A 26,189-nucleotide genomic window follows, 5' to 3' on the forward strand; every position below is an offset into this window, starting at 1 on the left:
CGCTTGCTTACTCTCTCTCTCTCTCTCTCTCAAATAAATAAATAAAATCTTTAAAAAATTTTAAACTTTTAAAAAAATTTTATTTATTTATTCATGAGAGACACAGAGAGAGAAAGAGAGGCAGAAACACAGGCAGAGGGAGAAGCAGGCCCCATGCAGGGAGCCCGACGTGGGACTTGATCCTGGGTCTCCAGGATCATGCCCTGGGCTGAAGGCAGTGCTAAACCTCTGAGCTACCTGGGCTGCTCTTAAAAAAATTTTTTAAACCAAAATTTGGAATTTTTTTTAATTTGGAATTTATATTAAAGTTCTGAAGTTTTGATTACATCTTCCACATGGATCAATTTGAAAACTCTGCCTATCTTAATTTAAAATAATGGCATTGTTTCCTTGGATTTATGTAACCTCTACTCCAGGGGCATACTACATATACTCTGAGATTAAAATACCATGTGTATATCTATAGAGAGACAGAAGACAGAGAGACAGACAGATTTCCCAAAAATATTAAATGGACACCATCCAAGAAGCATCTAAGAAAGAATAAGCTAGAAAAGTAGCCTAGATTGTTTCTCGCAAACTATGATAATCCAAACGCAACCAAGATCAATGAGCTGTCAGGAAAGAGGAAAAAAAACAAATTCCAAGCAAAAATATCTAAAGTAATAGCCAAAGGGATCAAGAAAACCACTGGCTGGATAAACTGTGATAAATGGTGGTGGTTTGTTTGTTTTTAAATTTTGTTCCTATGTGTAAGTCCCATTTTGAGCAACAGTTTCAGTGTAATACAAACCTTTTGTACTGTGTGACACTCGTCTGTGTGTATCTTCCAGAGAGTAAGAGGGTGGAGTGAGGACGTCCTCTTTTCTTCTTTAAACAACTCTTTCTCACACTATTGCAGAATTAACCAGTTGTGTGCATCCTCTTTCCAGGACTCCAGCTGTCCGAAAGCACAGTCCACTTACTGCTCCGTATGAATGAGAGAGACATGCAGATTCTCGAGCACAACTTCTCCCTGTGCTTGTACCATTCTCACACTTTCTGCCTCCCTCTTAGGTGGCTATCCTAGTCACCCCAAAGGTTGCTCCACTGCCCGGAGGACTGTGTCTCCCTCAAGCAGTCACCTCTGCTGCACTGCCTAATGATAGAACCGATCCGTGGGATCCCTGTACTCTGCCTGCAGTGGGATCGCACAGCATCTAAAATGCCTTTCACATAACCTGCTCTGTGTGTCACGTGGAATGGTTTTAGTCACTTGCATGCAGTTGTCTGTGGAGATTAACTCCTTGGTAGTATTTTGAACCATGCTGTTATCTCCCTAGCAGTATTTTTAGTGTGCTGATACCGCATGTTCCCAGTCTTATACTACTGATCTGGGAAAAATAGAGCTATCACCAGCTAGGTATTCAAATAGTGTCGTAGCTCCTTCTGAGAATACAAGAATCCTAAAGGTGACCTATTCACAGCCCTTTCCAGAAAAAAGATATCTCTTCTTCTTCTGGCTTTTCTCTGCCCTGCCACTGACACAACCACTCCAACGGTAGAGTCTGAGCCACATGGATGCTCACTAAGGCCTGGGACACAGCAGTGATAAGCAGAAAGCTGAGGCCATGGGTGCATGGTGGGACTAAGGTGGGAATGCTGAGCTTGGCTCACAGAACTCAGGCCCACAGACCCATCAATGGGGATTCCAGGGCTGGATTCCTCCTCCCCTTTGGGAGGATTGGTCCCTTCTTAGGTATATTCAACATGAGTTTATTAAGTTTCTAATATGTGCTATTCTAAATGCTCACAGGGCCAAATCTGAAATTGCTGGGTTGACTTACTAAAGTAGGCCTCCCTCCTTTTAAGTATGCCATCTTCAGGGGTACCTGGGTGGCTCAGTTGGTTAGGCATCTGCCTTTGGCTCAGGTCATGATCTCAGGGTCCTGGGATCAAGCCCTGCATGGGAGAAGCAGACTCCCTGCTCAGTGGGGAGTCTGCTTCTCCCTCGTCCCCTCCCCCTCCCCCTGCTCATGCTCTCTCTCTCAAATAAATAAATAAATATTTAAAAAAATATATAGTGGGCAGCCTGGGTGGCTCAGCAGTTTAGCTTTAAAAAAATCTTTTAAAAAATAAATAAAAAATTTTAATAAGTATAGTCTTCAGTATACCTATGGTAAGTTCTGGACAATTCCTACTTCATGGCCGTATTGCTACACATTAGCAGTCAACTATGTATGAGCAGTCAGAGATAGATTTTTTTTAAGATTTTATTTATTTATCCATGAGAGATGCAGAGAGACCATAGGCAGAGGGAGAAGCAGGCTCCATGCAGGGAGCCGAATGTGGGACTCGATCCCCGGGATCATGCCCTGAGCCGAAGACAGATGCTCAACCATTGAGCCACCCAGGTGCCCCTAGATTTTTTTAAGGCCATTCTCATTTTGAGGAGAAATAGGTCCTTAAGACAGTCTTCTCCGTCTTCTTTCCAGGAGTCTGATAGGAGCCAGACATTACTAATTTGTGTAGTTAGCTGGTGGTATAACCAAGAGGTCTGGTTTTCTTGGTTTTCTTGTCTCAAGAAAACCTGTCTTCTGATGTAAAAAAACAAACACCATGTCATGTTAGGAGTTGCTAATCATGATTAACAAGCATAGGCATTTTCTGGCTAATGGCTCTTCACAAGGAAGTTGTCCTGCTGTGGGATCCAGGGGCTTCTGGTTCCTGTCCTCAAGTGGCTCCCAGGCTAGTTGAGGGGACGAGAAGAACACCACAATGGCAAACAGTTACGTGGCGTAACACATGCTACCTGCCCCTCAAGGTCTGAAAAGGTGGAGAGGCTCACTGGGGGCATCAAACCTACCTGTGAAAGCCTTGGTGTCCACTTGGTGGTGACACTCTCTGGTTGATTCTTGGATCTGAATATCTTAAAACTACCTGACCTGGGAGCGTGGCGGTGTGGGGGGAGACAGGGCAGGTGGCAGACCTGTCACTACCTAGGGAGAGCCAGCCACGCAGACCTGTCTTTGTTCAGCTCGCTGGTTGCCAGCTTTGATCTGGAATCATGTTCCCAGGAGAGCTGTGACAGCTCCTCCTGTGTCACATAGGACAGGCTCCCCCGGGTTTGGTCCAGTTTCAAGGGAAATGAGCTGTTTGTCCGGCCACCATCCCTGGTCTGTGTAAACAAGCAGATGGGCAATTAGTGGCTCTGTCAGGGCCTTGGCCCACCACCCCGCTTGCACAAACGGAGAATCATCACTCATCTTTTGGACTGTAGTCGTGCAAGCATGAGATAATGGGGCCTGCTTGGCCTTCAAGATTTCTTCATGCTGTTTAGATTTCAGTCTTCGTGTCAGGATCCTATTGTTCAAGCATTTTTGGCAAAGCAATCACTGCCACTCAGTGCATTTGGGGAAAAGAAAATAATTTCAATTCTGTTTCCTTGATTTCTTTTTTTCTCATTAAACCATTTCTTAACGAGCAGGAAATAGGACCGAGACCTAGAGATCTGTAGGTGATATCTTTCCTTAATTAGCCAAATGCTGACAAGAGAGGTCACCCAGTTAAACGCAGTTGGGTTTCTCCCCCTTCTCCCCTTGAAATGGCCACATGTGTTGTACACACAGGCTGCAAACCAGGGAGACGCTGCAGCCTCCCGGACTGCTCGGCTGCCCATGGCCTTGGCAAACCCACAGACAGGTTGCTTGTCACCCCAGGGCCCTTGTGGTCGGTGTTTACTTGAGCCTTTCACCCTGGCCAGTGTGTTTCATCTTGGATTCAGACACCCAGAGGCTTTGTGGAGGGCTCCCCTGAATGGACCATTTATCTTTTGTCGGAGGCCTGTGGAAATCAGACCCCAGTCTCCGGGGCCCCGGGCCAGGCCCAGCACCATCCCTCAGCATTGTGTTCCTTGTATTCTTTCTCCAGACCTGGCATCACCAACTCAGGTTTTTTCTTTGTCTCCTTCTGCTTTTAATTTTCTTTTCCCGCTTACCTCACTTTTCTCTGCCTTCTCTTGCAGCTTTCTCTTTTCTCTCTGCTTCCCTACCCTGTCATGTGTTTAATTTCTCGTGACACAATCTCCAGATTCTCTCTCATTCCTGCATCACTGTGTTCACGCAGCGTCATCCCGACCACTCTGGTCTTTCTGTCTTCTTCCTCAACATGTTCCTCTGTGCAGTCATTCCCTCCCCAGCCCTCCCGCTCCACCTCCAACAGCCTTTGAAGTTCTACAGATGGGGAGTGTCTCCAGGTCGAGCCCCATAGATGAGGCAAGAGCACTCAGGGATCCTTTCAGTGGAACATGTGTAAAAGCGGTCATCTCTTCCTTGTTTTGCCCCAGGACAGGCATCTGCTGATGGAGTACACCATGCTTGCTGCGTCCAATCACAACTGTTCTTTATCAGGCATTTCTTCAGTGTTTATGGTCTATCTGGTGTATGTGAGGCCCTGAGAACTAATGACGCATCAGATATGAATTCTAGCCTCAAGGACCCCACCGCTTTGACACAAATCTCACCCCACCTTTCAGCAGCCTTTGGTGGAGTTGATTAACCCATCCTTGAGGAGATTCCTTCTCTTTGCCTTAGGCCAGCTTTCTGTTTTGTCCTCTTTCTGCTTCACGGATACCCCATGATGTCTTCTATACTGGTTCCTCACCTTCCTGATTTCTACACTTTGAGGGGCTTCAGAACTCAGCCCATGGATTTCTCCCTTTCTGGCTCTGTTCACTTACCAGGTGTGATCCCATCAAAGCTTTAGATAGCCATCTATATATAGTCTGATGACTCCCAGATTTATATCTCTAGCCCCTACCTCTCCCCTGCATTCCAGATTTGTACATCCAGCTGCTGGTTCAATGTCTTCACTTGGCTGGATCTGAACTTGGGGTCCAAAACCAGACTTCGATTTACCCACTTTGCCCTCATCATCCTCACATGAGTGCTTCTCTCCAGCAAATGGAACTCCCTTGCTTCAAGATGCTCAGGCCAGAGATTGTAGAAACTTATATCTGTTTTATCTCTCACTGCACAACCAGGCCATCAGCTCTTCCTTCAACATATAACCAGAACCTGATAAACCCTTTCCACTTCCCCTCCTACTACAATGGTTTACGCCATCATCATTTCTTACCTGGACTATTGTAATAGATTCCAAGTGGCCTTCCTTCTTCCAACCTTGCAGGAAGTTAATGTAAGATTAGGTCACTCGTTTTCTTAAAACCCTCCAGAGACTTTCCATTTCATTCACCATGAGACTCAAGGTCTTTCCTGAACTGACAAGGCACTGTGTGATCTGACTCCCACCACCTCACTGTTCTCAATTTTTATCACTCCTTGCCTTTTTCTTTTTCTTTTTTTTTAATAATAAATTTATTTTTTATTGGTGTTCAGTTTGACAACATACAGAATAACACCTCTCAGCTCTGGCACCTGTAGCCTTCCTACCAATCTCTGAGTTGGGCCAGCATACTTCTGCTGTGGGAAGTGTGTTGGCCCTTCCTCTGGTCACAGTGCACTTTCTGCAGATATCTGCATGGCCTGCTCCTTCACTTCATTCTGGCCGTGCTCCAATATCAAAGAGAACACCCTGATAAAATAACACCTCCTCAGTCTCTGCTATTGTCTCTTATCATTTCTCTGCTTTATAATAGCTTCATAGCACTTAATCTCCATTTGAAATTTCACATATTCATTGCTTTCTCTCTGCTCCCATAAGAAGTATATTTCTTGAGGTCTGAGGTTCTGGTCTCCTCACTGCTTACAGATAAGCATGCTACCAATATTTTTTAAATTAATGAACAGAAGAGGTTCTGTCAAGGATATGCATAAAAGCCACCATGTAGCTCAGGGGTAAGGAAAAGAATGTAGGTTATGAGCTAAGCATTGATGTATGGAATGTGAAGAATATTCCAAAGGAATTGAATTGACTCCATGGAGCACATACAGTTATAGTGAATATATCCATTGTAGGTTGAATGTTATACATATAATGTCCCAGTTGCCCAGGAGAGATCACTAGGCCAGATAATTCTAACCATGCTCCTGACCACTCTGACTAGGCAGGCCTGTCTTATCGTAGGTTAGATTTCTGACCAGCCAGTACTAAACCCAAAGAAAGTACTAATGGGAGTTGGAGAGGAGAGGGTGCTGATAGAAGTGGGAGGTGATCCTACAAAATCACTTTGGGGAGAGTATGAGCCAGATGGAGATATAAAGAGACAGTGGAGACTGAATCAGTTGGCAGAGATGATTGGTAATCATACAGATATACTTCCAAAGACTAAACATTTAAAAATGATAGGCTGTACCTGGATTGATCAGGAGTCTTCCATCCACCAAAGTTCTATCCCCTGTAAATGCCGCCTGAGTGCTCCATTTCATACTGGGTTGAGAATTTGAGCATGAAAGTGATGTGATAAGAGCTGTGAAATAAAAAGGTGATACTGGCTGCAATATATACAGTGAACTGGAGACAGAGGGACAGTGACTAGAGGTGACCATTTACGAAGCCATGCAATAACAAAAGGGAAAAGCGATAAGGATCTGAACTAGGGGGCATTTTATGGGAAAAGATACAAGTTAAATATGGATGACATTACCTAGGCCAGGTCTCCAGAATTTAAGCAGCTGATAGAATATAAGCTCTGTGAAGCCAGAGACCATTTAAGTTGTGTTCACTTCTCTATCCCTGTGGCCCAGCACATAATGGATGCACACTGAATATTGTTGGTGGATAAATCTGAATTACTGGAAGTGGGAGAGTGAAAATTTAGGATGGTGAGACTCACAGCTTAAGTGATGAAAAGAATGGAGTGCCCCTACAGGAAGTAAACATGCAAGATGAACATGTACTGAAGACCTAGACTTCACCGTAGAACATGCAGGGTGTACACCTGAATGATGTGTCCAGCAGAAGGATGGCTATTTGAGTCTAGCACTCATAGCTGGGAGGTTGCCACAAAGCAGCGATTGGTGAAACTGTAAAGAAATTGAAAAATGGAAAGAACGTAGAGGAAAAAGCAAGTGATGGAGAGAATTGGGCGGGGCAGGGATGGTGTTGGGCAGTAATATGCCATAGAGATAGACAGAGGGAAAAAAATAATTGGAAGAAATAGGAGAAGCCCTGAGAGTACACAGCACTCCAGCTAAGGGAAGAAAGTTCCAAGGAGATGATATTAACTCTTATGTAAAGAGGCTGGAGAGGCTGAGTATCAAAAGGCAACAAAAGCCAAACCATGCATGAAGAAAATGGAATCCAGCGATCAAAAGTAACCATGGAGTGACAAACTTGCCACAGGGCAGTACTGCAAGTGGCTCCAAGAGGTGGTGTCCAAATCACATCTTTCTTTAATAGTCATAGCCATGCCTGTTGTACCTTCATTTACCAGGTATCTGGATCTCAGACCCAAGTTTGCCCATCTCAACACATACTTTTTACAATGATAAAGCATTTGACTACTGTTACACTATCACCAAGCCTGGAAAAACAGAGCTACCATTTTGATTCCATTAGGTGAGTGCACAATTAGGAGGGGCTTAGGAGAAGGATTGGAAAAGCAAGGAATGTTCTGGAACATAGCCCATGGACACCAGCTATACCCTGTCATTACTCACCTAGCCCCTAAAACGCCCTGTCACAACAGGGCCCACACAGTTCTTATTTTCCTCATGTTGCTTAAGGGAAGCCCTTTGGCCCTCATTGTCAGGATTTCTGAGGTGCATAAAAGCCTGAGACTTTCTTCTCAATTAAGTGTAGGATGAAGAAACTGAGCAAGACACAGACTCAAACAATGAGTGTGTTATCTTCACCAAGTGAGGGGCACAGTTTGGCATTCATTAAGTGCAGAGTTTGTGAAATATATCCAGTTTAGGTAGAAAATATGAAGGGATTGGCTCTGGGGAGAGAGCATTGGGGCATTTATATGCAATATTGAAACCAAAGGAATGAGAAGAAGTCACTAAAGTAAAGTTGAGTGAATATGAATTACCATGGGACGCCTGGGTGTCCCAGTGGTTGAGCATCTGCCTTTGGCTCAGGGCATGATCCCAGGATCCTGGGATCGAGTCCCACATTGGGCTCCCTGCAGAGAGCCTGCTTCTCCTTCTGCCTGTGTCTCTGCCTCTCTCTGTGTGTCTCTCATGAATGAATGAATGAATGAATGAATGAATGAATAAATAAATAAATAAATAAAATCTTTAAAAAGAATATGAATTATCATTGCCATAAATTACAATAAATATGAACCAATGAAGCAGGGATGTGAACATTACTAATTACTACACTCCTAAATCAAAGTAAAATGAGGAGCAGCAAGCAGGGTGGCACATGAAAAGCTCTGTTGGTTTTTTTCTTCATCAGTTCACAAGGTATCCCATCTTCCCTAAACCCCCTCCACCTGTGCATCAGACAGACATTTCCTGGGATGACTCCTTGTCTGTGTCCCAAGCTTATGCAAGCATCAGGGTCACACTCAGGGAGGGAAGGTTATCGATTCAAGGGGGTTGAGAGAGGACGCCCATGGAATAACCCATGACCTCTACTTGAAAACAAAACCCTTGTGAATCCTCACATAATGGAAATCGCAGTCCAGGATGAAAAAGCTGCCAAGCTGTTTAAAGTTGCAACTTAGACCATGGGGGGAAAAATATGTCTGCATCTGCAAGTGTCTTTGGTTTGGAAATTGGGAGGATAGAGCAGGCTTCCTCACAGCATATCTAGTGCTTTCCATCTTCCAGTGGTAGAAACTTGGTGGGTGGTCTGGGCTGGGAAGGCAAATGATATTCTAGTTTGGAATAGGAAAATAACTCTAGGTTCATTTTTTAAGGAAAATATTTAGAAAAAAATTGACTAAAATAGGGGATGCCTTATATTTAAAGTCGGTCCACATTTATTATGTCTGATTGATTTGCTATCCCTTATATGGGAATATCTGTGAGTATATGGTCAGGACCAGACGTGCAGCCCTGGCAGGCTGGGTGACATGCCTGCCTTCTTCCCTCTGCCCTCTCCTCCAGCCCATCCTCTTGGGTTCTCCAGCAGCTAAGGACTTTTAGGAAGAGAGGGACTGTACTCCCAGATGGCACTCTGCTTCCAAACCAGCCCTACATAATTCAAATTCACAAACTGTAACGAAGGTATTGCCATCCCTCTGAGAACGCCCCGAAGCCACAGTGCCAAGTTTTGGTATGAAGATGTTAGCATTGTGAAGGGCTTGGATGAAGGAAAGCCTCTGCCTTCTATGCAATGACTGTGGAGCACCTGCTCTAGAATTAACCAAGGTCATCAGAATTGGCAAAGGGCTCCCCTTTGAAGAATGGTTCCATTTTCAGGATGAACGGGAATAAGAAAAAGATGAAAGAGTGTTCAGAGAAAAGTAATACCTAGATTACCTTTATCTGCTCACTTTTCATAATGCTGTCTTTTCTTGGAGGGAAGAAAATGGCTGAAATTTGTAATAACAGTGGAAACGAGAGAGGCCAGCAGGGAGGTGAGTTTCAGCCACATTTGGGGTAGAGGAGCAACCAGCCAAGTGGAGCCTCGGCAATGGCCATTTGGTTTCTTTGTTTGGGGTATAAGAGTCTTTCTTGGGCCTTTGGCTTCTATCTTTGTTTGTGTTTTGTGTCTCCATTTTTTTTTCTCTTTGAGGCAGCCTAAAAAGAAAGGGCAAGGGACCTTAAACCGAGTTAACATAGAGTGAGAAACATATCTGTCTATGATTAAAGTTTCAGTTCCTCAGTTTGCCACTACCAAAGCCCAATTCCAGAAGCTGTGTGAGAGGAGGAGATTGACTCAAATGAGCTGGGCAGTCTCATCAGCTTGTTGGTCAGGGAACAAGGGATCCTGAGCTAGGCTCAAGACCGTGTTGACATGGTACAAATATAATTTTTCTAATTTTTCTGAGGGAACAAGAAGCTTAAGAAGAGCAGTTCAGGGGCACCTGAGTGGCTCAGTGGGTTAAGTGGCCGATTCTTGATTTCAGCTCACTTCATGATTTCAGGATTGTAAAATGGAACCCTGCATTGGGGTCCGTGCTCAGTGTGCAGTCTGCTTATCCCTCTCCTTCCTTCTCTGCCCCTCACCCCCTAGTGACCCCCCCAAATAAATAAATAAAATCTTTTTTTTTTCTTTTTTTTTTTTTTTTTTAAGAGCAGTTTACCATTCAAGGGTTTGATTTGGTTTTCAGCAGAATCTGGAAAGACAGACATGTTGAGCCTGGTCTCAAATAGAACTAAATGGGGTGGAAATAAATCTCAGGAATTTCCAAGAACCAGGAAAAAATGAGAAAGGTCAGAGTAGAGATTATAGGGGGCTATCACTCTCAAAATCCCTCAATGGAGTGAAAGGTATCTGCCTCTTAGTATAAAATTTGAGCTTATGAAGGAGTTTGACAAAGTAAGAATGGGATAAGAAAATCCACTATTTAATTAAATGAGATGCCCACAGTCCTTATCCCTATGGATATCAGAGGTTGATCTTGAACTCGAGTTAGGTCATTAAAGATTAAAATTAAAATCTAAGATTACTCGCTAGGAGTTTAAGGGGTTGGGGCAGTCAGTTCAGCACGTTGCCAAGTCCATTACACTTTAGAGTCAGTGATATGGCTGGCAAACCATTCCCTAGGCTATTGCTCCATCGCTTCTGTGGGCTAATTTTGGGCCTATTGGATGAGCTTGGTCAGAAGGCTCACTTCCTCTGCCCTTGGCTTTAAAGACTGGCTTTCTGTGGGTCTTCTCCCTCACCAGTATGGCATACATCCTACTTCTCCAGTTAAGACCCTTACAAAACAACCATTGTTTCAAAAGCTATTCCCATAACCCAAGCCTTAGCTCCCCATCAGCTTCACTAACTCAGGACCAAAATCCTTTTCTTTCCCTTCACTATGTCTTTCCTACTTAGACTCTAAGTGAAGAATTACAGAGTGGGATTGCTTTAGAAGAGGCAGTAGCCATTAGAAGAACCACATCTTAAAGTACGACCATTAGAGATGAGGAAGTTAGAAAGATAGCATACAATAAACATTCAATATATGATGGGGGGTAGGGGAGAGGAGGGAGGAGGGATAGTAAAATGGAGAAGGGGAAGATAATGTTCTAGAAGAAAAACAGAATTAAGGCAAAACAGTCCAGCCCTTGCTTTTCCCTTGTTGACCACTCTAAGCATAAGAAATTGTCCTATCTCCTGCCTTACACACACACACACACACACACACACACACACACACCACACACACACACACACAGTGGACTCTATTCAGATAATCCTGGATCAGAGCTGAGAGATGAAGAAATAAGAGCCCCAGAAAATGCCCTACATATTGTCAAGCCTTGAATAAACCAGCAGTTTGAAACACTGCTTGAGTCATCATCTCAAAAAGCAATTCCCTTTGCTCTGAAAATCTTCACAATATCTCAGCAGCCACCACACTGAAACTCCTCTCCACCTCGATGTATAGTTGTCAGTGAAGAAAAGTCAGGGGAGCCTTAGAAGAACAATAGTTCCTTTGCAAATTGCTGCTACATCAGAAGAAAAGCTGAGGCAGGCATAGAGTATTTTATTTTACACACCGCAGACAAACAACCCTCAGATTTGGAATCCAGAGTTAACAAAAGCATTAAATCCATTGGGCTTTGAGAAGGGGCAATGTTTTTTCATATTTCTTGTCTGCTACCATTATTTATATAACAAATGGCTGCAAAATGCAATCATGTCAAATGTTGGAAATAAACTCTTTGGGGCATAGCTATTTTTAGACAACCCATAGTTAAAGGGATGTTTTAAAAACATGCAAAAGCTGAGTTTGTGTTTTAAATCCTAAGTAGTCTCCAGAACTCTGTATTGGTAGCCTGTTGCTAACCTATGGAACAGAAAAGCTTTTCAACAGAGCCTTAACTCCCTCAGGAATGATGATTTTTCAAGAGTTGCAAAAATTCATATTGGCCATGGAAATCCCTGGTGCTTAGTTTTTCCCAACTAGAGCATTTCAAGAGCGTTGAACTTCTCTTGCAACTATATTCAATGTACTTCCTTGCTAGAAGATTCTATTTACTGACACCAGGAACAAGCATTCTTTCTCTACCTCCCCGCCTTCTTCGCTCATGGGAATCAGAAGTTCCTAAAAAGAATGCTACATTCTTGGGGGATTATTTGCATGAGTGGATTATATGCGTCACTCTCTGAGAGGTTATATTCGTGGTCTTTATTCCAGTTGCCCAAGCTTACTGCTCCCACTAATGATTTTTTCCCCAGTCTAGTGAGTCCCATTATTGACTCCCTGACCCCTGCCACACCCCTCAACACGCAAACACCCCCATCCCATCACCTGCCACTCTTCCCCCCTCCCCAGCCCTGCCTAGGCTCTTGCTCACATTGACGAAGTAGAAGTTTCAGCATGAGCCTGGGGTCCTAGCTCTACTTTCCTTTTTCTAGCCAAGGTAACACACACACCCTCAAAACTGTCCTCAGGTCCCACTTCCTGTATAGGACTTCCCAAGCTTCTATATTTATGATTTATTATTAAGAATAATAAAAATAGTATTAGGTAGCATTTATTTAACACTCTGAGCCTGAGGTTAAGCATAGTCTCATTCAGTTCTCATTTAAAAAGCCCTTGAGGAGGGGCACCTGGGTGGCTCAGTGGTTGAGCATCTGCCTTTGGCTCAGGTCATGATACCGGGGTCCTGGGATCAAGTCCTGTATCAGGCTTCCCTCAAGGAGCCTGCTTCTCCCTCTGCCTTTGTCTCTGCCTTTCTCTCTGTCTTTCTTTCATGAATAAATAAATAAAATCTTAAAAAAAAAAAACCCTTGAGAAAGCCCTCTTGTTACTTCCATTTAGCAAATGTGGAAACTGAACTCAAACAAGTTCTGTCTGATGTCAAAGAAAGACTTCAATGAGGATAAGTTAAGAATTCAGGGTGGGATTCAGGTGGCTTGGGCTGGAGTGGGGGGATACATAGAGAGGATCAAAAGGAGGAGTATTTAGATGGTAGAAGCCACTCCTTGGAGAAGGACTTTCCTTAGACGTATACACCCCTGTGGGAATGATGTTCTCTCTGTTGTTATTAATGCAGTTGTCATTGTTTCCTTCTGTCACTTTTCAAGCATTTTAAAAATTTTTAAATATTTGAGAAATTACTTAGCTAATAAAAGATAGCAAGTGTCTATTTTGATCATCATAGAACCCAGCACTTAGCATGCTGTGGGTGCTCAGGAAATACAGATTGAATTTGTCCAAAAAAGGAAGGGAGCATTTAGAGGTGTTCTTCCTCATTCGAATCATAAATGGAATGGAGTGCCTTTAAAGATGAAAGTGAAATTTTAGAAGATCTTGAAAACAAGATCTAAAAATACCTCCTACCTATCTAACCAGAAAAACAAGGTCAAAAATGTGATCAGGAGAAGAAAACAACAAACTTAAGCAGAATGGAAGATACTGAGCCAGGAGCATCTACTTTCAGCAATGAACACAAAGCCAGGGTGATTTTTTTTTTTAATCTATCTTTTTCTAATGACCAGTAGTGAGTCAGATGCAAGGATTATGAGGTTTTTGTATACCTTATCATTTATTATATGGTCTGTGTCTAATAACTTTGGAGCCAAGTCTTCAGCCTTCCAGATTCTCCCAAATTTTGGATAATCTGAGTGTGGCATCCTGTGTCACCTAGAAAAATGCAAAAGCTCCCTTCACTTGTCTAATTGGAAAGGAAACACTAAAATGAATTGCAGATAAAAGTAATCCTTATCTAGTTATTTCTCTTTGGTCAGCACAAGGTATCTCCATAAGTACAGAATTTGGATTCAGTACCCTTTAACTTTGTCCCATAAAAGAGATGTGGGACTCTTCTTTGTCTCATAAAAGAGATGTGGGACCCCCCCCCACCTTCATTTCTACAGACATATTGACCTAAATCTCTTCTTCCTTCTACCACCAAGGTCTCAGACCTGGGGGAGTTGTATCTAGATGTAGAACCTGGTTTTATATGCCGGCACCAGAGGAGTGTTAACTATTTTCATCGCTCATGGATCCTAGTCTTTACCCAGATGAAAGGGTGATTTCCATGAATTGGCTGGAGTCTGAAGATCCTTACTGCTTTTGTAAGCTGAAACAATAGATCCAGCCCATAACAACACTGAATAAGTTATCTTAGAAAGTGATGGAATCCATGTGCCTTCAGCTCATGTGCAAGAGAACTAATCCTGGGAAACTGGCCTCAAAGGAAGGCATGGGCTGATGATTTCATTCTTGCCCTTCTACCCCAGCAGCCATGTATGCAGTCCTTAATTTTGATGAAAGTATAAGTTGGAAGAAATTTTTTATTCTTAGAAAACCTCAAAAAGAAAATCTTTTCCAGACTCCCCTCTCCTGGGACCTGTACCAGCTGGAAACACTAGCAACTGGAAAGTAGAAAGTGGCTTATCCAGTCTTCTTGGTCCCTCACCCAGAAGACCCATAGGTTGACTGGACTTTTGCCCAGGTGTCTGTTTTTAACTTAGTGGGAAGACTTGATGAGTCTCATTGACTGTTGCCTCATCTTAGACTAGATATTGCATAAAAAATGTTTGTTCTCAGATATTTAGTTAGTTACATCAATGTTAACTTAGAGTAGACCTTGAGGAAGCAGAGTAGGAAGTTGTCTTCAATTTGCCTGGAGTTTTCCTGTCCTACTTCTGTGTTCTTACAGTTTGTATCTGGAGTTTGCAACCAGCTAGCTCTTGCTACAAGAAAGCAATTATTAGCATGCTTGTCATCTACCAGGGCCTTTCCTCTAAGGGGTGACAATGCATTTGACATGGAGCACATGTATAAAGGTGCCAGCAGATTTGCCTTAGGTCATCTCCCAAGAAATACTATATTTTACTTCTCTGTCTCCCTATTCATTGGAAATGCCATACAGTAGCGTAGGGAGGAATCCTGAAATGTTTAAATAAAAGACACTGAAACTATTAAAGTGTTTATTGTTCCAATATTCCTAGTAGTCAGAGAGACTGCAGAGAGAGTGTGCTTTCTCTCCCCAATCATTTTATTAGACTACTAAAATTTTGTGGTTCGCTGATGATGGAGCATGAACCAAGTGGTACACCTAACTCCCTCCTTTAGCTAAGAATCATGACACCATTGTAACCATGAATATTTATCTTTCATTCTCAGCAGAGATGGGTAGCTTCTTCAGATCATCCTTGGCAGAATTCTGTAGATTTATGCAGAGCTAGTTTCCAAATTGTCAGATCTTAGAGCCAGACTTAACTCTGTTCACTGTTATAAAAACCCAGTGAGGAAAGAAAATTCTAAATGATTAAAAAAATATATATATAAGGCATCACCTTTTTTATTAGTGCTATTAATTTAGAGAATTGAAATGCCTCTTGGATGGCATTTAGTGATCAAAATTTACCAAATTAAGAATCAGAAATCCAGACTTTAGGAAGGCAATAAAAGTATAATAGAAAGCATGGATCCTACTAGATTTACCATTGTGCATCCCAGTTTTTCACTTCAAGACTCTTTGAAACCTATCCATATTGATACGTATGGATCTAATTCTTTTGATTGCTGCAGATTTTTCCATTGCATGAGTAGACCATATTTTTCTTTATTCAATATGCCTTCTCCTTTCCATCATTAAGCCAGTTACATCTATCTGGAGCTCTACTAGAAAGAAGAGCTAGTAATCTTTATATCTTCTTCATTGGAACTTTGGAAAGCTAAACAAGACAATAACATGAAATGACTTTGTTATGAAGTAGGGCAAGAATTATAACCAACTCTACTTCCTTACACATTGTGCTTTCCATCTAGAAGGACAAGATTCCTCAAGCATTCTTTTCTTCCATTTAAATAATGCAGTGGCAATCATTCATATGTGAAAGTGATGTAAAATCAGATCATTATAATTAGCTGGGCCTTAATGCCACAAACTCAGCTCAAAATAATGCTTCTGAGACCCCAAAACAATTGTTTTGCTGCTCATAAATGATACTTTAAGCAGCTGGGTGGATGAGGTCCAGGATTCTCCTTGGCCCCTCGATGGACAGTAACGCTGCTTGGACCATAATTTTCCATATTTCTTCTTGGAAAGTCTGACTATAGGCCACAGTAAAATGAACCCTGGAATTAGGACTTCTGTCTCACGCCATCTATTCACAAAAGAGAGTCATAAAAATAAACACATACCCCAGAATCTTAATGGAGATATGGCAACAAGCCTTAGGGAAATGCCATCCCTTCAGTCTCTCTTTTAATTCCCGTATAGCTTTATGTAGTTTCAGGACAGGGTGAGGGCATTGGTCATAGGGAGACGTTTGTGTTTTCCTAACTTGTTTATTCAGAGGGGTAGTTGAAAGAGATAAGAATGATTAACTCTGGAAAGAGCCAACACAAGGAAACCTGGGAAGGGCATACAGAATAGTGTTTCCACAACTTTGTTGCTATCTGAAAACTACCTGAAACATTTTAGAGAAACTATTCTATGAGATAACACCTAGTATTCTATTATAAGGTAGATCTCTCTTGGTTCCTACAAAAAAATAAACTCCTGTGTTGGGCATGAGTTAGACATGGAACAAAGCAGTCCAGTCTTGGACCAAACTCAGACCGGACTCCACAGTGGATTAGGAAGGATGTCAAGGGAAACCACCCTTGTTTCTCTAACTGCTTCCCTATTTCTTATGAAATTGGCATATCCTTCCCTAGAATCCTTCAATTCTGTTTTTCTCTCTTTTCTCTAAATCTTCCTACCACCTGATTTTCTTTTTATCAGTTTCTGAGCATTCCCTGTTGGTCTGTTTTTCTTTTTCTTAATATCAGGGAAACATTTTTTCCTAGGAATTCAACTTCAGTCTTGTGCAACAACTTCGCCATTGGCATATAGCTTCTCAAACTGCAGTAAGCAGGGTCTGCAGAGAGTTTTCCATTCATAGAGTGCCTTTTCTCCAGTGGGCATTTGACATTATACCACCTCATTTGTTCTTCCAATATTATTGTGAAAGAAGCAAACATCAGGCCCTCTTTACATATTTGATATATGAGGGAAAGGATACTCTGAGAGATGCTCCTTTTCCAGAGTTCACACTGCTACATCAGTGATAGATTTAGATATCCAAAGAGAGAATCAGCTCCCTTGGGTCTCTCTTGGAGTTATTTCTGACTACTATGTCAAGCTTGTTTCCATCATTCAAGTTTTGTTAACCAAGCAGACCTTATCCATGCTTTCCTTGACCTCTGATTATTACTTTTTTTTAACCTCTCAAGACTACTTACTCTAAATAACATCTCCCAAGTTGATTTTGTGTGTCAGATCTAATACAATTTGAGAAAAAATTACTGAGTGGCTAATCATAACCATTCATTCATTATGTATAGGCCCAAGTGTTGGCTATTGTGCCAAGCAAAAGCAAGAGACAGTTCCCTGGCTTAAAGATCTCACAGCCTAGGCTGGAGAGCCAATCCTAAACAGATGTGACTACAGTAGGTCAATTAACATGCATAGAATAGTAGAGAAAATCCATTCAACTGATGTTGAGTGCCTATTGTGTGTCAGGTTCTGTGCCAGGCAGTTTATATAGTCATAAACAGAATAGATAAACTTATAATTAAGAAGAAAAATAAAAAGCAAATAACTAGCCCAGTGTATATTATATTGTAATTATTGTGTATTATAAATTATGGGATGTTTAGGTTTGGTATGGAGCAGAGCTTTAAGAAAACTGCTTTAAAAGAGTGGGAAGGACACTGTTCCATGCTGACATTTAAGCCAGGACAGGATCTAGTCATGGGAAATGTAGGAAGAAAAACACCACAAGCAAAAAGGATATCAATGGGTGACAGACCTGAGGTGAGTGAGAGCTTGGCATACTGAGAAACCAGAATGGGCTAGTGCCATGGGGACTGATGAAAAGCCATGAAAAGGGATTTCTACATCATTCAATATTCAGTGGGAAGCCTTAGAAGAGTTTGTAAAATGGAAGTAATAGACTGCATTTATGTTTTAAAAGTTCATTCTGATTGCTATGTAGAAAATAAATGGAAGTGGGCAAAAGTATAAGTTATTAAAGTAACTCGGGTGAAAAACAATAGCACTTTGGGCCAGAGTGATGGAAATTGAGATAGAAAAATGTGGTGTATTTTGGAAGTAAAGACAGGGATTCGGTAATGACTTTGACTCTGGCGTTGAAGCAAAGGGAGGCACCAAAAATAATTTCCAGGTTTTGATCATCTTAGTGACTGGTGATGTTGCGGCATTGTGGAAATTATGAAAGTCTTGATGGGTGATGGGCATTAAGGAGGGCACTTGTGATGAGCACTGAGTGTCGTATGTAAGTGATGAATCACTCAATTCTACTCCCGAAACCGTGATTGCACTACATGTTAACTAACTAGAATTTAAATAAAATTTAAAACAAACCAAAAAAGGCTATGGAAGGAAAATGTTTGTATTATGGTGGGGGACTCAGGGATAATTTGAATTGCTGGACAGTTTTTCATGTCATGGTGTCCCACAGACCAAGAGAAATGGAAATCTGGTTGTTGAGAATGGAGTTTGACAGTATAAACATGAGATTCATCAGCAGAAGAATGGTAGCCTGTGTCTAGCTGATTATATAAAGACAGAAATGAGAAGAGCCTAAGGGAGCTGAATATCTTCAGAGTGCGAGAGGATGTTTGAGATATCAACCAGTATCAAACATGGACAATATTGCCTGGCTTGCCACTGATAAGTACTTTGTTTTTCATGATAACAGTAATAAAAACACCGTTTCTGAAAATGTGTGAAAAACTGTAAAGCATTGCCTACATGTAACCAATGCATCAGTAGTGTCTGATACATTGGAAGTAATGAAACTACGTAAGAATCTGAGCCTCTGCAAATCACTGTAGAATTCCAGGTCCCGCCCAAGTAGACTTGCCTTTCATGACATGAAGGAGATGGGAGATGTCCCTTCTCAAATTATGTTTACATTTATTTAATATAATCATTAATAAAGTGACACAGGAAATAAAAAATTTCTTCCTTACTCCTGCTCATACTCCTACACCCAGCCCTCCCCATGACTGCAATATGGTATCTGCTGGTGATGGCATGTGTTGCCATCCCCAAGCCCTTGTTCTCCAACTGTGTGTGGCTTCTAGCACTTAAATAAAATCTTATTTATTCACAGATGCCATTTTATAGAACTATAAAAACCATAGCACATGGCTTCTAGCAGGGGCACACAGCTCTAACATGGCCTTCCACTATTTTTGCAGTAGCATGTTCCAGGCACTGTGCCTCTCTCTTGTAAGTTCAGAGAAGCCCGATCTGTGAATAAAACTCTGAAAATGTGAAAGTTACCTGTAAAACATTCTGTACCATCTTTATGGCTAGACTTCTGTGTGCCATCTGGGTGGCTTTGTTTCCACATAGCTGCTTTAAAATAGATCTTCATGTTCAAGTGGTTAATACGAATTTTTTTATATCCCCACATCATTACTTTGTGATAGTGAGATTGCTACTTAGGTTTTGTGTTTGGTTTTAAAATCTAGGAAAACCTGCATGATCTATCTTATCATCATAAATCTGTGGGGAGAGAAATGCAAAACTTTGAATTTTGAAATTTAAGCAGCTCTTTAGAATTACAACACTTGGGGGAGTCTAATTTTGCAGAGGCAGCACCTATGACCACACCCTGGAGTTTACAACTATAATAGAAAAGTATCTGTTTCTAAGACAGGGCCATGAAAGGGGCTTCTGGGTGGGAGAGGCCCCAGAAGCTTCTTGGGTAGCTAATGCTGTCTTGGGATATGACGGAGTACCCTGCCTCATGAAATATTCTGACCCTCCTCTATGTTTCCCCAAACAACTAGAATAATATCCCACTTGCGTACCTAATGGTGAGATTCAACTACAAAGACTGGCTTACTATCTGGGATCCATAATTGAGGAAAGTTGACAAACTCAACAAGCAGAGCTTACACTTGAGAAAATACACTTGTAGGCAGAGCAAGTCTTCAGAAAATATGTTTTATAATCTCAGATAATTACCACAGGCCACCCACCACTCCATATGAAAGGATCCAGGAGAAAACATAGAAATGAAAATTTTGGTTGATAAATTTTTCTTTAAAAAATCAGTAATTACACAGAGTAGTAAAATAGACATCACTGAGACAAAGTAGTGAATTCAAAGATAGATCAAGGGAATCTTCTAGAATATAGTATAAAGAGAGAAATATATGGAAAGCATGGAGAAATGAGAAGATATAAAAAGTGGTTTAGAAATTCAATCTATTTAATCCAACATCTATTTAGTACAAGAGAGGAAGAAATACTTAAACCATATAAGATGACTTCCTAGAAATGAAGAGAAAGACATTGCATATTTTATTGAAAGAGCTCCTCAAGCACCAAATGATAAATGTACATGCGTACATACTCTTAACTCTTTATTATCAAATTTGAGAAAGAAGGATTTGGAAAAATTCTGAGAGCGATGTAACAAATTTCTCAGCAACAACACTGGGTGTAAGAAAACAATGGAGCATGAAATGGAAAATTCTGAAGAAAAATATTTTTCAAGCTGGAATTCTACATTTAGCCAAACCATCATGAAAATAAAAGGGAAAAGTAAATTCTTTTGAGCCTAGGAAGTTGATTACTCATAAATCCTCTCTTGAGGTTGTACTCCTTCAATGAGAAAATGAATCCAGGAGGAAGTGGAGTGGCAAAATGCGTGATGAATAAATACATTCATAAAATGATGCATAAATATTAGTCATAAATTCTTTTTGGTAATCTGGAAGTAAAGCTGCAGATGATAGCAACACAGAATGTGGCATAGAATGTGGTCCTGAGATTTGGCCAGGAGGAAGGGAGAAGCAAGCCATTCTTATGTTGCTCAGAGTTAAGAGTGTAGAGCTATAATTAACTCTAGATACTCTTAGAATTGAAGATGTTTGTGTTATGGGTGTTGAAACTTAAATGTATTCACCATTGAGAAAGTTAGAATTTTCATTTTCAAACCAGTACAGAAAAATGACCAAAGGCAATTGGTGAATCCAACAAAAGTCAGGAAAGGGGGAACAGGAAAGAGCTAGAAAACCTGGTGAATAAAAGTGAAAAAATAAATATGATGGAAATATATCCAAATACATCTGTACTCACAATAAGCAGGAATGGGTCAACTTTACCGAGAGATGGAAAGCCCTAGCCAAGGCAGCATGAAGGGAAAAGAAATAACATGTTTTAAATGTGACAGAGCCACACAATCTAGAAGCTGAAGACAGTGGAATGCTGGCCTATATGTGCAGATTTGCTACTGACAATGTGTAGCCATAATACTGTAGTGCCTCTTGCAAGCACTAAATTTAATTTTAATTTCTAATTCAGGAATTGCTGTTATACCTGAAAGTATCAATTGGGTTTTTTTTTTTTTTTAATTTTATTTATTTATGATAGTCACAGAGAGAGAGAGAGAGAGAGGCAGAGACACAGGCAGAGGGAGAAGCAGGCTCCATGCACCGGGAGCCTGACGTGGGATTCGATCCTGGGTCTCCAGGATCGCGCCCTGGGCCAAAGGCAGGCGCCAAACCGCTGCGCCACCCAGGGATCCCGGGTTTTTTTTTTAATGGTAAACAATGGAAATTGACCCTGCTATATTAAGCTACAAAGAGGGGTTTATTGAAAATATTCTAAGCCGGGGTGCCTGGGTGGCTCAGTGGTTGAGTATTTGCCTTTCGCTCAGGTCATGATAAATAAATAAATCTTTTAAAAAAAATGTGACAGAGGACAAGGTAAAACTGCCATTATTTGCATACTCTGATTATCTTTTAGGACATCAATGCTATTTGAATAGTGCTGATCCATTCCCCCCAAAAAAGTGTTCTACCCCACACAATGCCAAATGATTAATGACCTACATATAAAAAGACAAAAGGCAAAAGAGAAAAAATATATATGTATGCATATGTCTATATATGAAGATTAAATTTGTGAATGAAAGATATTGTAAACTAAGTCAAAAGATAAGCAAAACCATAGAAAGATATCTGCACTGTAGGCAGTAGAGATTTGTACCAAAATCTATGTGATTAGCAAAAATTATAGTTCGGTCTTATCGGTTATTGGCTGTGAAGAATATAAAATGTTACTCTCACCATGGAGGATTACTTGATAATCTTGACTAAAATTAAAGCTTTACATCCTTGATGAGCAAGCAAGTGTACTTCCACATGTCTGACTTAGAAAAACCTTGCACATTTGCACAGGGACACTTGGGAGAAGTTCTGGAAGGACATACTTCAAACCAGTAACAGTCGTTGGGTCTTGGGGGAGGATGAGGATGTATGTTGGGGGAGGCAGAGGATGGGGTGCAGAAGGCCACCAACAAAGGAGCTTTACCTGTAATTCTTAATAGTTTTACAAAAAGAATGCCTATAACCTAAAGTAATTAAAACTCTTTAAGAGTAAATGTTTTATTTTCAGTTTTGCAATATTCAGAATCAAAGGCTCTCCCATAGCTGTCACCAAAAAAAAAAAAAAAAAAAAAAAATAGCTTGTCTTATCTGTCATTCAGGTTCCAGGTTGAGCCCAAGTAATTATGAATCTCCACGATGGTGCTCATGTGCTACAGGACAAGAAATTTTTAGATGGAGATGTTTATAAGCACCCTTCACATTGTCTTGATGGATTTGGGTTGGAAATTTTCTGTGTTTATCTTGAGGCATATCGATTTTAAATGTCTAAATATCTATAATTTTTTTCTGTTTAATGCTGATGTGGTTGGGCTTACTTACCTCACCATTTGGGATGGTGAAATCTTAAAAAGTACATCAAAGGCAGATTATTCTTTCCAGTCCTGTTTCAGGTCTGCAGAAAATGGTAGGTTATGCACTTAAATTTTTAGCTTTATTATATGAGTGGCATTAAGCCAGCCATAAAATAATTGCCAATGATAACCGCATTGTTTCACTGAGCTTTTATTCGTGACTCTTGAGTCATTTTTCCTCTTCAGAATGAGAAGTGTATTTTGTTTATTTTTTTTTGGTTTGTTTTTTAAAACTAAGTTCTAAATACCCAACTTTTGGCCATATTTTTCTTCTGCTTTGGCTTTCTTTTTTTTTCCCTGTCAGTCATTATACTTCTGTAGGAAACTTCTTTAAATTTTTTTAAGGGAAGGACCAAAGCTAGCAAAGAAACAGATGTATCCCCTATAAAATATGCAATAAATCTTGTCCCACAGATTCTTTGCTCTGAACTTTCTGACAGAAACTGTCAAATATCCACTTTAATTCAGGTATAAACTGTTCACTCCGTGTCATGGCGCCAACAGCCATATGCCAGAATAAAGTTAGTGACCAGCCATAAAAACAGCAGCATAAGCACCTTTGAAATGGTGCAAGTCATCGTGGGTGAGAACGAGCCATATAAATCCATGGGGAATTAATCTCGGCTTTGCTACTATCCTGCTGTGCATTTACAATGCAGGACTAGCAATACTTTTAAAAGGAGAGAGAATAAGAGAGCCGTGTGTACACCTAATGAGCTTGTGAGAGGGGAGAAGGTGGTTCATGGAGCAGAAAGCAACAGCTTTCCCCCCCTCCGTGGAGCTCTGGAATCCCCTTGAAGAGGGCAGATCCCAGCCTGAGTGGAACATGTGGGCCGGTTCTTCGCCTTGCATTGCCTGGCTTTGCAGATCATGTGAAACCAATCTCCCCGAAGCGCAATCACAAGAAATGACTTCAGCTTCATAAATCATTGTTATCATCCCACAGGAGGAGGTAATGCTATGGTTTTTCTCCAGTAAAACATTTCAAGCCTCTGGTTTCAGGAGCTTTCCTTTTTTTTTTTTTTTCTGAAATCAGCTTTATGCCATTTGCACAATTAGCTTCAGGTTCCTGCCTAAAGGAGACAGTGGCATGGCGCTTCTCCAATTTACCTAATATTTGAACGTTTCCTCCTCTCTCAAATTCTAAGGGAGATCTATTTCCTACTGAGGGTGTGTGTGTGTGTGTATCTTATATATTCAGAGACCTCACACTTGCTTCAAAGTATACTGACCCTCAGTATTTTTTCCTGTTAAGAATATTTTCTTTATCTTGTGTTTTCCAAATATAGAACAGACTTATTAGGTTTAAGCATTGCGGAAAGAAATTTTAACTTATTTTGCAGCATAAGACATGATTTTAATGCTTGGGGCCATCTAAAACATGCCTCTTCTAAGCTACGGAAAGCAGAAGATTGAAGGGTAAAGCAACAGATTATTTCTGAGTTGAATCAAAAGATAAAACCCTGCTTTAATTATATTTGATCATATTTTAATAGTCCTTCATAACCATTTTTTTCCTACAAGATCTTATTGAAGAAATGTTGTCAGAAAATTATTTTGAAATGGGGCTTTCTTGGGTTTCCAGAAAATTATTTTATTTGAATAGGCTTCATTCAATGAAAGAAAGGCTTGTTTTTCAATTACTTTCGGACATTACCAACTAAATGATAAAAGATCTTTAAAAGTATTCATTTAGGGCAGCCCTGGTGGCTCAGCGGTTTAGCGCCGCCTTGAGCCTGCGGCATGGTCCTGAAGACCTGGGATTGAGTCCCACGTCAGGCTCCCTGCGTGGAGCCTGCTTCTCCCTCTTCCTGTGTCCCTGCCTCTCTCTCTCTGTCTCTCATGAATAAATAAATAATCTTTTTTTAAAAAGTATTCTTTAAAAATTGACCTATGCTTTGACAGATTAAATGAAAAAAACAAGAAACTGAATGATATATTCAGTATGACCTCAACTATCTAAAACAGCACAAATGGCTTTGTGATTATAAATATACACCTACATTTATGGAAATGAATCAAAATATTAGCAAAAGCATTACATAAGAAAGCCTTCTGCACTATGTCTATGGGTTTTTTTTTTCATATTTTCCCCTCATATATCTGTATGTTCTACAATGAGTTATTTTAAAATCTGGGGGAAATTATAAAAATTCATTAAAAGGAGAGGAAAAGGAGGATGACAATTATTGTTGAAAGGTGACTCCAGAGGTGCCACCTCAAATTTTATTAAGCTCACCAACAGTATATTTACCCCAGCAGACTTCTAAGCTGTGTGGTCAGTTTTAAAACCAAACCTCATTTCTTTGTCTCTTTTTACTGACTCCGATAATGATCACTTGTGCTAATAGCCCTTCTGCATAACTTCTAACGGAGCAAATTAAATGTGCTTCAATGTGGAAAAATATCTTCTACAGTGTCTTCTTTGGGAATCCTCATTCTCCCAGTACTTTTCTTTCTTGGACATATCTCCTGAGAAATGCACTATCACTACCTTCCCTGCACCTAAGATTCTTTGTAGCATCACAGCTATTGAAGTTAGGGTAATTCTTTGGTACCATTTCCAGCGGACCAATTTAAATCCCCAGCTATGACAAATTCTTGACCATAAGAAAGAAAATTAGGTAAAGTTATTTTGAAAGTCAAAGCAATAACAGATATCAGGATTGTTCAAATTTTTTCAGTTTTTCAATCACTCTAAAAAACTGGTTTCCCAAGGGCACTTAGCTTTTGCCAGGGCTCTAAAAGAAGACCAGTTTAAAGATAGCAATGAGCATTCTATGATTACTTATGGAAATTCTAGTGGTCCATTTCTTTTCATGATTAAATATCTGAATACTAATTTTTCCAAAGGGAGAGCTTCAATTATTTAACAAATGTCTTATGCTACAAAGATGTAAGTGGTTTCGTATAAATAGATCTAGATGCAGAGGAAATCTCCTTTGTAAAGCTATAGGTAGGTGCCATGTAATATTTTATCTGATATATGAGTATGACTTTTTTTTCTCTTCATTTTTGATTGGTTAAAATCAATCTTAATCTGTTAAACTCTCTGATCATGCATTAATGGCTTTTATCTGAGTTTTCATCTTTAAAATTGATTAAAATCATTTTTTATATTGTACATATTTCTAGACAATTCATAAAAATATGTGGGATGGTTACCAGATAGAAATTGTAAATTTTACATTTGTGAGTATGTATGTGTAAGGTATAAATAAAGAGCTTTAGGACTTTATTGTAGGTGACCAGCCTTTAAATTTAACTTATTCACCTGAATGCTTATTTTCCCAGTTATGACTTCTCTAATTTTCTAGCCTATGATTATATGGCAGTTTTATAGTTTTTAAGCAGGAACATGTAAAGAATAACAATGTGATGTAATGAAAACTATACCGAGTAAGGGG

The 26,189-nt window shown here is 40.4% G+C and overlaps 1 protein-coding gene across 23 annotated transcripts in view; it reads left to right on the plus strand.

Annotated features, from left to right (window-relative positions):
• FMN1 (formin 1) overlaps positions 1-26,189 on the plus strand; it is a 433,877-nt gene that overhangs the window by 335,962 nt on the left and 71,726 nt on the right. Inside the window, exon 17 of one of the 23 annotated variants that reach the window (XM_025473322.3) lies at positions 18,481-21,623. The exons of the other annotated variants lie outside the window; for them this stretch is intronic. Within the exon in view, the coding sequence (XP_025329107.1) occupies positions 18,481-18,509 (29 nt within the window). The 3' untranslated portion in view covers positions 18,510-21,623. Of the gene's footprint in view, positions 1-18,480; positions 21,624-26,189 lie in introns of those variants that run through there. 23 annotated transcript variants of the gene reach the window in all.

The sequence above is a fragment of the Canis lupus genome, chromosome 30 (genome assembly GCF_003254725.2).
Source record: "Canis lupus dingo isolate Sandy chromosome 30, ASM325472v2, whole genome shotgun sequence".
NCBI classification, from domain to species: Eukaryota; Metazoa; Chordata; class Mammalia; order Carnivora; family Canidae; genus Canis; species Canis lupus.